This window comes from Gekko japonicus, unplaced genomic scaffold (assembly GCF_001447785.1).
Source record: "Gekko japonicus isolate JY-2015 unplaced genomic scaffold, Gekko_japonicus_V1.1 scaffold594, whole genome shotgun sequence".
In the NCBI taxonomy this organism is placed as follows: domain Eukaryota; kingdom Metazoa; phylum Chordata; class Lepidosauria; order Squamata; family Gekkonidae; genus Gekko; species Gekko japonicus.
Window position 1 is genome coordinate 323598 of NW_015160852.1, and position 12906 is coordinate 336503.

The 12906-nt window shown below is 46.8% G+C and overlaps 1 protein-coding gene across 1 annotated transcript in view; it reads left to right on the plus strand.

Annotated features, from left to right (window-relative positions):
- The window catches only part of PLEKHG7 (pleckstrin homology and RhoGEF domain containing G7), a 40434-nt gene that overhangs the window by 24594 nt on the left and 2934 nt on the right, over nt 1-12906 (plus strand). Inside the window, exons 11-12 of the mRNA XM_015420938.1 lie at nt 8154-8269; nt 9095-9188. Of these exons, the coding sequence (XP_015276424.1) occupies nt 8154-8269; nt 9095-9188 (210 nt within the window). The remainder of the gene's footprint in view (nt 1-8153; nt 8270-9094; nt 9189-12906) is intronic.

Sequence of the window (12906 nt, forward strand, 5' to 3'; positions counted from 1 at the left end):
AAGCAATATTGATAGGCAATATAAGAACAGGACTGCTGTTGAACATCACCACATCTACTTTCCCACCCAAGGAAGGAGCATTTTTGAAAAATATAGTAAGAGATCATTAATACATGCTTGCAATCGAAGATGAATGTTCTTTTTTAACATTCAAAGGTTATATTGATATTAAGAAAGCTTATATCAGTATAAGACATGTCCCCCAAAACCACTTTCCTGCCATAGCAATAGAATTTCCTTCTTTAATACAGATAGAAAAGGGTTCTGTATGGGAGACACGCATTTTACCCAAAGTGCCATCCTGTAACTTTTTTTTAAAAAAAGAAAACTTTTTTATATCAATAAATGCAGAGATCTACAGGGGGAGGATGGAAGCAGCTTTCCTCCAAGCGTTATTAATATTACTTAGAATTTAGTGCTTTCTTAGAATTTAGCACCTCGCACATGTTCAGACACCATTTTGTTTTTGGAAGCTTTCTATCATTTTCTGGTTTTCTGTGGAGGAAAACTGTGATTCTTGCACATGGGTGTAGATCAACCTACCACTGATGAGAGAATCACCTTGTGAAAACCCTTCAATAGGGCATAAACTTAACTATCCGATACAAATGGCATTGGATGGTAACTTTGAACACTGGAGAAAAATCTTTTCCACAGTGAAGTGTCATTTCTGTTTCATTTCTATAACGGAAGATTTTATTCACTTATCATGAAGCTTCCTTCTCGGTGGTCCAGGAGTGGGGTGGTCCTTAACTCCTAACTCCTGGGACTTAGCTCCTCCTCTCTGCAGGCAGGGCCAGCCAAAACTTGATCCTGGAGGGGAGGGGCTTGTCCTCTGGAACCCCAGCCATACACCAAGCCACACGACTCCCCACAACCTAAAAAGAACACTGTAGACCAATTCAACACCTCCTCCCACCCGGGAACCAGTGAAGAAGGCCACATAACATTCAACAGAAGAACATCAAACTTTATTTGGAAAAGATTTTTAACTAGAAACAAAACAACACTTATAACGGATACACCCCCAAGTGTGCCTCCCAGTCCAAATGTGCACTTTCCTTCAACAGTTCCTCAGAAAGAAAAACAGCACAAACATCCCCCGACGAGGACTGAAAACCGATCCCACCAAAAGGGCGGGTAGGACCGCCCCACTCCTGGACCACCGAGAAGGAAGCTTCACGGTAAGTGAATAAAATCTTCCGTTCTCCAGTGGTCCTGGGAGTGGGGCGGTCCTTAACTCCTAAGTCCTGGGACATAAAATAGCAGTACTCCCCAGGGTGGGTCAGATGGATTCTGGACCTCACAGGGCATGTTGGAGCACCCTTCTGCCAAAAGCAGCCTCCGCTGAGGCCACCTTATCTATCCTGTAATGTTTAGTAAAGGAATGAGTGGGTCTCCAGGTAGCCGCCTTGCAGATTACATCCAAGGATGGGAATCCACTGTATGCAACTGATGTGGCCGCCCCCCTCAAGGAATGCGCAGTAATCCCCTCTGCGGGTTCCACACCCTGAGCCTTGTAGGCCTCCACAATACAACCCTTAAGCCAACGACTGAGTGTGGACCTGGAAATGGCCTTGCTTAGTCCCGCCTTACAAAAAGAGACAAAAAGTCCATTTTCCTCCACCCCTTAGTTCTGTCCAGGTAGAAGCTCAAAGCCCTGCGAATGTCCAGGTGATGCCAGACCTTCTCCTTCTCATGCTTGGGATTCTGACAAAAGGAGGGAAGCACAATATCCTCTGACCTGTGAAAAGACAAGTTAACCTTAGGAATAAACGCTGGGGGAGGCCTTAACACCACCTTATCACTATGAAAAATACATAGCTCCCGGTGAATAGACAGTGCCCTTAACTCTGAAACCCGGCGTGCTGAAGTGATCCCCACTAAAAATGTCATCTTAAAGGTCAGCTCCTTTAGAGAGCAAGAAGCCATAGGCTCGAAAGGTTTGTGACATAAGGCTCTCAAGACCAGGTTGAGGTCCCAAGTGGGAAATCTATGAACCTGTGGAGGGTTAATAATGGAAGTACCCTTCAGAAAGCATGTAATGTGTGGATGCTGACCCAAGGATGACCCTTTCCGCACCCCCCTGACTGCAGAAATGGCGGCCACCTGCCTCTTCAGGGTACTTGTACTCAGGCCCTTAGCCAGCCCCTGCTGCAGAAAGGCCAGGATATCTCCCACCTTAGCCGAAAGAGGCTCTAACTGATGCTCCTTGCACCATACATGAAATACCTGCCACGTCCTACTATACACAGAGTTAGTGGACCTTCTCCTAGATGCTAATAGAGTGGCTACCACCCCTTCCTCATACCCCATGTCCTTCAGCTGCCTCCTTTCAATCTCCAGGCTGCTAGCTGCAACATGTCCGGTCTCGGATGCACCGTCGTCCCCTGCAGCAGCAGATCCTCTCTTAGCGGCAGCCACCACGGATCCCTTACAGAGAGGCACAACAGATCCTGAAACCACACCCTCTGTGGCCAAAAGGGCACGACAAGAATCAGTTCTGCTTCCTGATCCACCATAGCTTGGATCACTTGGGATTAGTGAAAATGGGGGAAACACATACAATAGGCCCTTTGGCCATTGCAAGTTCAGAGTGTCCACTCTGATGGCCTCTGGATTTCTTGACTTTGCGACGAACAGTACCACTTGTCTGTTTAGCTCCATCATGAACAAGTCTACCTCTGGTGTTCTGAACCTCTGGCAAATCTGGCGAAATACTGCTGTGTATAACATCCATTCTGACTGGTCCACTATCTGCCAACTCAGCCAGTCTGCCAGGACATTTTCTCGCCCCAGTACATGAACAGCCTTGAGAGATAGCACATGAGCCTTGGCCCATTCCATCACCTGAGCCGCTTCCTGGTTCAGTCTCTTGAAGCACATGCCACCCTGTTTGTTTATGAAGGCCTTCGCCGTCATATTGCCCATCTGTATGAGGACATGTTGGCCTGTTAAAAGCTTCTGAAACCACACTCGGGCCAGCTTTATTGCCCTCAACTCCAGAAAATTGATGCTCCTAGTTGGCTCTTCCTCTGACCAGGTCCCCTGAGTCATGGTTCCTAGGACATGTGCTCCCCAGCCAAACAGGCTGGCATCCGTAGTTACCACTATTCTCTTGGGGTCCCTCAGGGGCATCCCATTCGTGAATCTGTTTGGTTCCATCCACCAATGCAGCCCTTGCTTCACTGATGCCGGTAGCATCACCATGTTTTCCCTCTTGTGTGCTATGTCCTCTTGAAACTGAAGAAGAAAACTCTGAAGAGGACAAGTATGGAACCTGGCCCAAGGCACCACAACCTGAAATGAGACCAACATCCCCAGAAGGCAGGCCAGGGACATCAGCTCTGTTGAAGGGGTCAATATCACCTGATTCATCAGCTGAGCAATTTTCTGCTGTCTCTCCTGCGATAGGAAGACCCTGTCCTGTAGCGGATGAGAACCCCCAGGTGGGTCAGGGTCTGAGATGGAATGAGGATGCTCTTCTCTATGTTGACTACAAATCCATGGTCCTCGAGAACCTGCAACGTCAGTCCCAGATGCCGACTCAGCTGCTGAGACGAGGTGGCCTTTATCAGGATATGGAAACAGGGGCACACCCTCAAGCCTCAGAAACACTACCAGTGTGATCAGCACCTTGGTGAAGACACGGGGTAACGATTTTAGTCCAAATGGAAGAGCTCTGTACTGAAAATGTCTCCCGCAATAGGCAAATCTCAGGAACTTGCAGTAAGCCTCCCTGATTGGAATGTGATCTAAGGACACCATGAACTCTTCCTTCTGAATAAATGTGAGAATTGTTCTCAGAGTCTCCATCTTGAACTTTCTGGTCTTCATGAACTTGTTCAACCACTTTAAGTCCAGAATCACTCTGACATCTACATTCTTCTTGGGAACCAAGAAAAAAACAGAGTATACTCCTTGTGATCTCTGCGCTTCCGAGACCTCCTCTATGGCCCCAATGTAGATGAGATGCAAAATGGCTTTCTTGAGCAGATTGTGTTTGACTTGAGAGTGATTCTTTGGCAGCTCCAGAAACCTGCATGGTGGGTACCTTTCAAATTGCAGAGAGAAGCCATGAGTCACCGTCTCCAGAACCCACTTGTCTGTGACAGTCTGATGCCACTAGCAGGTGAAATGCTGCAGGCGTCCCCCCACCTGTAGTGGTTGCGGGTGCTCGGCATAGTCATGCTGAAGATGCTTTCTTGAACCCTTTTGAGTTCTGTCCTGCTTTTCCTGCAAAAGACTGGGCTTTCGATTCCCTAGGCCTATTCTGCCATCTTCCTCTAAACGCTCTGCTGTAACCTTGTCTATCACCTCGCTTGAAGTCCCAAAAGGACTGATAATGCCTCTTAGACTTCATGTCCCTTTTTTTGAGGGAAGAACCTGCTTCTTATCCTTGTCCTCCACAAGGAATCTGTCTAGTCCAGCGCCAAACAAGTTAACCCCTTTAAAGGGGACTGCTGCCACCTTGGCTCTAGCTGTGGGATCTGCATCCCAGGTTCTAAGCCAGGTATTACATCTAGCAGTCACACTACATGCCATGGCCCAGCAGCCAACTGAAGTGCATCCAGGGAGGTGTCTGCTGCAAAGGCAGTTGTCAGCACTATTTTCTTTTGCTCATCCTTCAGACTCTTTGGTATGCCACTGTCTGCTGTCGTCAGGTCTGAAGCCCAGGTATAGGCTGCCCTAGCCAACAAGGACCCTGTGGCAGAAGCACGCAGAGAACTAGCCGATGCTTCAAAATCCCTGCACAGAGCTTTTTCAATCCTTTTGTTGCAGTTTTCTTTGGGAAGTCCATCTGCATCCATCAGTAGGACAGATGTAGAAGAAAGGGAATTGATTGCATTATCAACTACTGGCAATTTGATCTTCTTTGTAGCCTCTGGAATCAAAGAATACAGCTTAGAGGAAATCGGGTTAGTTACTTTGGGATTTGATGGATGTTCCCATTCTGCCATGATAATATTGTAAAAGGAAGCAGGCAAAGGGACCCCTGTTTCCTTTGAGCTTGGCTTAGGGATGGCTTTGCCGGATCCAACAGGGAAATCTGCAGCCTCTGTGTCCTCCTTTGCCTTTGGAGTGTATGAAAGCTCCAGTGCTCTCAGAACCTTAGGCAGCAATCTATTATACAAGTCCTGAGGGAAAAGTCTAGATTGGGGCAGAGGCACCACTTCTTCCTCCTCCTCAGATAGTTCTCCCTCTTCTTTAGCAGAGACAGAGGAATCAACTTCAGAATCATCCTCAATGTCACTAAATAAGGGACTGTGTTCCTCCTCTCCAGAAGGAGATTTCCTATCCTTCTTCCTAGGGGAGGACTGTCCTGAGCAATGCTATCACTATATCTCTTGGTCCCTCTGGGTTGAGAGTGATCTGACTGTTTGCACAACTCTCTAAATTCCTTCTTCATCTCTTCCTTTAGCCTGGAGAGAAGATTAGTTCGAGCCTCCTCCTGTGATAACTGCGATCTCTGTGTGTCTTGCAAGTAGGTCTGGGAGGCTTCTAAATCATCCAGAGTGAAGGAACTCGAAGGGCCAGCTTTATCAGCCATTTTCTTTAGACCTGAAAGTGAAAGTAGTTCACCATCACTCCCCAGCACCAAATGGCTGCCCTTCCCACTCATTTACTACTTTGTGCCCTCTCCAATGGAGCCCATGGCCATTAGTCCGAACCGCCAGCCTAATGAAGAGGTAGCAGAGGCTTCTCCCCACAAGCTGCTGTTCCAAGCCTACCCTCTTTGCCCACAAAGAGCTGGAGATGGGGAATAGAGGGGGGGTAGGAGCCACCACAGAGCCCAGCATGCACCAGAGCAGACCGCAGCATCCAGTCTCTACTGCCCGGCTCCCCCCCCCATAACCAGGCAACCCCCGACCGTGGTTCAGAAGAGAAGGAAAGCTGCTTGGCACCACTGAGCTCGCCGCTGCTGGCTGCAGGCAAAAAGGCAAGGCTCCAACACCTGCACGGGATCGTGCCAGGTTGCCCTGCACCACCCATGTGCTCCCCGCCTCCAGTATATCCCCGTCCTCTCCCTCCAAGGGAGCGGGGAAGAAATCTCCTGCAGCTGGGAAGGCCATGCACATCATCAGAGGCAGGATCCCGTCTGCCACGACCAACCTGGAGCCTCCCAGTACTGCCGGCAGCCGTGCTCTGCACATGTTAGCAGGTGAATTCGGGAGGGGTGGGGAAGCACTATAGAGCCTTCCCCCAGCTCCCTATCAACTCATGTCTTCGTCTTCCAATTTCTTCTTCTTCTTCCAGGATCTTCGTGCTCTTCCAGAGCACAGCAAGATGTCCTGCTTCGAAGGCAGGGCTGGTAAGACTGGGGTTCCAGAGGACAAGCCCCTCCTCTTCAGGATCAAGTTTGGCCAACCCTGCCTGCAAAGAGGAGGAGCTAAGTCCCAGGAGTTAGGAGTTAAGGACCTCCCCACTCCCAGGTCCACTGGAGAACTGGAGATTCTTGAGTCTCAAAATGGCTACCAGAAGAAACCAACAAAGCAAAGAATCATCCTACCGGTGAACCGTTTTCAAAAAATCATTCCAGCCAGCCCTGTACTGTACATTCAAACTCAATGGTGCTCAACATAAAATTAATGGTGCATGACTGGAATGCATTACAAAGGGATGCCACGTGGAAATGCCACTTTATATGAGGAGTAAATACTCCATCAAATTTGACGTACCACACTATTTGTATGCGCTATATATAAAAGAGCATATATGGTGGCATGCTGCATTGCATTTCCATCTGCACAGATGAAGGGTCGTTTTCAGGGTATCCCAGCAAGTCAATGTTACTGCGACTGCCCATTAGCAACTATAGACTCACTTGCCCATATATTTTTCTGTTGCCCAAAATATGCTGTTGCAAGAGAAAAGTTCCTGAGGAAATGGTTATTAAAATTTTCTTCCTTTTTGGAATCTACAAGGTTGAGATTTGCTGAGTACTTTGTGCCACAATTGTATAATAGATGTGGCACATTTCTGTTACGCTATCTTTTTAAATGTCTAAAAACTTTTTAAAAGTCTAAATTAATCTTATGGTGTATAGCCTATATGCTTTTAAACCTAATAAACTGAACTGAAATATTGTGCATGCACCAAAAAAAAAAAAAAATAAACATGGGGGGGGTGCTGTGATGCCACTCAGGGCTATTTTTGGGAAGAAAAAAAAACACAGGAACGGAGTTCCGGCTGGCTTCAGAGTTGGCCACGCCCGCTATAGCCAAAACCTCTGTGTGCGTGGCTACAGAAGGAAGGCCTAGAGTGGGACCCCCCCTGGCAATTCCGAGGAGGGCGGGCTAGGGAGGGGGCTGGAAGGATCCTTCCTCGTGCCTTCCTCAGCCTGTCCTTTCATACACTCCAAATGCCTCCCTGCAGCCGCAGGCCACCCAGGCAAGCCAAGGGAAGGCATGGGGTGTGGCCTAATATGCTAATGAGCTGTGCTGTCAGGGGTGTGGTGTAATATGCTAATGTGTTTCTGCTGTTGGGTGTGGCCTATTATGCTAATTAGTTCCTGCTGGGCTTTTTCTACAAAAAAAGCCCTGATGCCACTGGTGATGCCTCAGCACCCTTGCTCTATATTCCTGGTTATTTCAACATGTATGGAACAAATAAACCAACTCCATGATTGAAATAATGTAGAGAGAGGGCAGACATGCAGAACGACCATACCCAAACCAATTCCGATGCCTGGAGATCGACTACTAAGAAAAGCTTTAATAAGCTGAACATGTAGAAAAGTCTACAGAAGAGACATATGTGCTGCAGGTATACAGCATGGAGTATGCAACACCAGCGCTTGTAATGCAGCTGGTTCTTCACCGGCAACACTGTTAAGGGTTGTGGTTTGGAAGGAGATGACAGTCATGACTTATGACTGACACCACTTCCTGCATCCACACAACCACCAGCTGGATCCAAGACCCAGGCAGCCCCAGTGTGACTTGATTTAACTGCACTGCATCCAGCTAAGTACATCCCTTGTCTGTCCCCCCATTTTTTCCTGCTGCCATACCAACATCTTCACAGGTAGACTTTGCACTGGCACTTGCGCCCGAAAGGTTGCTGGCCCCGGGTATATATACTTGGTCTTTTGCTATCTGCCATCCCATCTGCCATCCCATCTATGCTATTCTCTATGGTATATCTTTCAGGGGACTTGGAAGGTAAAGTGAAATGGCTGGATAATTTCCAGAAATTCAAACAGCTTCAGGAAATTATAATTTGGCCTCCACTTTGGGATCAAGCTAAAAGATTTTTTGTTCCTGAGGTAAGCAATTTATCCATCATTTTTAAAAAATGCCTTCAACTGGCCTTTTAAAAACTTCAGTTTAAGATAAGAAAGATCAAAAAGTTGTCCCATAGAGATTAACACTCAGGCACTCTTTGAGCTGCTCCCCACTAGAGATGGTGATGACTGTTTGTCTTAGATTTTGACCACGAGTGCCTGCAAGGAGGGCAAGGGGACACCCCTCCAGAATCCTAAACTTACTGATCTGCAGTTACAATAGTCTTCCTCCCACCAGTTATTTTTGTGATGATGGAGAAAAAATACCTGGTGGTCCAAAGGGGTCGGGCATTGATTCTCCCCAATATAATGGGAGCAAACTCAGTGGTGTGACTACAATTTAGATACAGACCGAGACGAGATCCAGATTTATAGTAACGTTAACTCACAACTGCCTATATGCCAGGAATTCTTTGCTCAGATTCAAAAGTACAAGTTGTGCTTATACCAAGGCAATCTTTTTTTGCAACATGAGAAAAATGTTCTCTAATGTAACAAAGCAAGCAGTAGTCTTACATTATTTTCTTATAGGAATTACAGGGGGACAGGCTTGTAATCTTAGCTGCTGAGGAGTTACAAACATCCTGAAAAAATATTTCTTCAGAAACATAGAACAGGAAAAAAGAACTTGCATGTCTCTGAATATATAACGTTCTCACAAACTCTAAAACGGTTTTTGTCCAGTGCTGATGCCAACATCAAGTTTAAATATTCTAATCCAAATGTTTAGTGGTCTTAAACTTTTGAATAAATTCTCCCTTATCATTTACTAATCAAACCTATATGATTCTCTTATTCTCTTATAAGAGTCTTAAATTCATATTAAGGGACAACCCAAAAGAAAGCATCTTGTCGCCTACAAAGAGATACCTTCTTCACGAAGGGAGATTAACTCTTGCAGGTAAGTCCCACATTTAATAGCTACCTCATACAATAGACAGGATGTAACACAGCTTTAAGTACTCTCCAATAGTACGGTGTGAATGGAAGTGAGATACTATCAAGCAAAAGCCTCTCTCTGAGTGATGCCTTGTTGTGCATCTGGATATTTCATTAAAATACAGAAGAACCAACTCATAGGATGTTGATATTAATGACAATCATGTATGTCTTTTACAGTGCAATACAAAGTTTAGACCAGGGATGTCAATCATATGGCCCACAAGCTAGATCCAGCCTGTCCAGGGCTTTCATCCAGCCCACGAGCATGCAAGGGTGAGAGAGCATGAGGTGAGAGGGAGGGAACAAGAAGCTGCTTGGGGGAGCAAGCAGGCAAGCCACTCCAGTCGTGGCTCCAGTGTGTAGTGGGGCAGCCTCCTCTATAGCCAGTTTGGTGTAGTGGTTAAGTGCATGGCCTCTAATCTGGGAGAACCGGGTTTGATTCCCCACTCCTCCACTTGCACCTGGCTGGATGACCTTGGGCAAGCCGTAGCTCTGACAAGAGCTGTCCTTGAAAAAGAGCAGTCTCTGTCAGCGCTCTCTCAGCCCCACCTACCTCACAGGGTGTCTGTTGTGGGGAGGGGAAGGGAAAGGAGTTTGTAAGACACTCTGAGACTCCTTTGGGTAGTGAAGGGCTGGGTATAAATCCAATCTCTTCTCTTCTTCTTCTCTGTAGCAGTTTACTTTAGCGTCAGCCTCCCTGGTAAGTAGGGGGTCGCTGCAACTGCATGCCTGCTTTCCCCCCCTTCCTTCCCACAGCAAGGCAGCTCTTTTCTCTACCCAAGCTGGACAATGCCCAGCAAAACTGGCATACCATGTGCAGGATGGGGCTGGAGGAATGGACCACCCTGGGTGCATTCAGTGAGAGATGCCCAGAAGCCCAGCGGGGAGGCTTTGCATTGGGGGAGAGGAGAAACAGGTTGTGGGGACACTTGGCCTGCCTGACATGGCTTGTGATGCTGGAAAAGAGGATCATTCCCCTCTCTCCCCAATGCAAGGCCCCACCCTCAAATGAGTCTCAATCAAAAAAGTTGGGGGGGGGGGGAAATACATTTTTTTCTTGCTCAGCCCAGTACTCTTAACTGTGCTGAGCAAGAAGAGAATTCATTTTTTTCCCTCCACAAAGTCAGGGATGCCCGAGAACCCAGCAACCTTGAGAGGATCTGCTTCAGAATCTAAGGGCAGATGCTCACTCTTCCCTTGCTGCATCTCTGCATGCATCAGATGCTGCAGAAGTGCCCAGGCTGCCCCAGCTTGGAGCATGGTGCTGAAGAGCATCATTCATCCTCCTCTCCCCCCAGTGCAAAGCCTACCCTCGAGCAGAGCCTCAATCAACAAGGACAAAGTTAGGAAAAATAAATTTTCTTCTTGCTCAGCCCAGTATTCTTAACTGGGCTGAGCAGGGAGAGGATGCATTTTTCTCCTCCAGAAAGTCAGGGACGCCACTCCCGCCTCCCATTTGAAACAGGCCAGCCCTTCACATCATAAGAACAACTAAACATACCTGGTTGCTTCCGCCGGATTGTGAGGTTCGAGGTAAAAACTGAATTGCTCCAGTTAAGCTGGGTCATTTTCTGACTGTGACCTGAAGACTTTGCAATCGGTTTATTTTCCTGGGAAGTTTTGGAAGGTCTGTATATCAAAACTGATTCTCTTTGAAGCATGTTTGTATTTTGAGTAAAAAATAATATCATTAATGGAGTTTGCCTATGTCCTTTATAAACTTTTTATCTCTGGTATCTGGTGTTACATTTTACGGCACACATGACCCAGCCCAACAATGTGACTTTTATGTTATATCCGGCCCTTGTAACAAATGATTTCGACACCCTTTTAGACTATCCCCTAACAATGTTTATATTGCTGAACAATTTATGTGCATTCATATTGTGGTTGTGTGTGCATTAAGTGCTGCAAAATCAATTCTGACTTATGGCAACCCAATGAATTAATGTCCTTCAAAGCATCCTATTGTTAACCACCTTGCTCAGGTCTTGCAGATTGAGCGCCGTGGCTTCCTTTATTGATTCAATCCATCTCATGTTGGATCTTCCTCTTTTCCTGCTGCCTTCAACTCTCCTAGCATTATTGTCTTTTACAGTGACTCTTGTCTTCTCATAATGTGACCAAAGTATGATAGCCTGCAGTCATTTTAGCTTTTAGGGAGAGTTCAGGCTTCATTTCATTGAGAACCCACAGTCCATAGCAGAGGTCATTTCGGGGGGGGGGAAGCGGGGGAACGCAGTTCCCCTGGGTGAGGTACAGGGGGGCGGGGCACATGACGAATTCCCGCCCCTGCTTCCGGCCGCCCCGCTTCCAGCCCTCATTCAGCCAGGAGGAGGCAGGAGAAGAGGGAGGGTAAGTTGCTTCCTCCCCGCCTCTCCCCACCCCTGCCTGCCTGGGGCCAGGGAGGGCCTTGGCGGGGCTTAATCGACACCCCGGCGGCCTTGCAGGTCCACCGCCGGGTCCCTGATGTCAGGGGGTGTGGCATATGCTAATGAGTTATGCTAATGAGTTCCCCTAGCTCTTTTTCTACGAAATGACCCCTGGTCCATAGTATCCATAAAACCCTCCTCTAACACATTTCAAATGAATCAACTTTCCATATTGTTCATCTTTCACACCCATACATTGTAATGGGGAATACTATGGTATGAATTATATTGATCTTGGTCGCCAGGTACTCATTCTTACACTTAAGAATCTTTTCTAGCTCCTTCATGGCTGCCCTTTCCAGTCTCAATCTCCTCCTGACTTCTTGGGTGCAGTCTCTTTTTTGGTTGATGATGGAGCCAAATAATAGAAAACGTTTAGCTATTTCAATTTCTTCTTCATCAACCTTAAAGCTGTGTAATTTCCTGGTAGTCATTACTTTTGTCTTCTTGATGCTCAGCTATAATCCTGCTTTGGCACTTTCTGCTTTATGGTGTTATGGCAGATGTAAAACAGAAGTAATAAGCAAAACTTCTAGCATTTAAAGATTCCTTTTGTTTCTTGCAGGAGGATTATATTATGTCCAATTATTTTTCACTTTAGCTTCAATACTAAAATATTTTGAGGCTTATTAGTGGGGGTAAATTGAAATTAACACAGAATGTTTCCCCTTTCACAGAGAGCATTCTGTTCTTTGTAATACAATCAAACGCAGGCTGTGATCAGACGTGCAGTTTGATCTGTTGCCATTCCCTTGTGGATTTAAAATGCACGATCAGACAGCAACATCTGTCTGTCGTGCCCCAGTCGTCTGTGTCCCATCCCCCCCCCCTTACCATGTGTTTGATATCTGTGAAAGTCTGGTCCTTTGGGGCTGAGCTGGTTTCCAACTGGATTTCTTGTTGTCTGATCGCTTTGTTGGGCACCCAAGCCATCAGGCAAGTCTGACTGGTCTCTTGTTTTTCAACCGCCATTTTTTTTACTAGTTAGTGAAGGGTGCATAACTGCATAGTCACACCTCTCTCTCTCTCCCCCTCTCCCACAGGGGCTGCTCTAAACTTTCTTTTCTTCATAAAAATGTTCAAAGAAAGATGCCCCTGTACTTCTGCTTTTTTCTGTGCTTTGGGGAAGGAGTAAATTGAAAAGTTTAGAGAGGGAGACTACATGTCCCAGCAGGCGGATCAGCGCTTATGCGCACGCTCAGAGGACAAACTTTTTTTAAAAATGGCCAACAGCCCCATGAACTA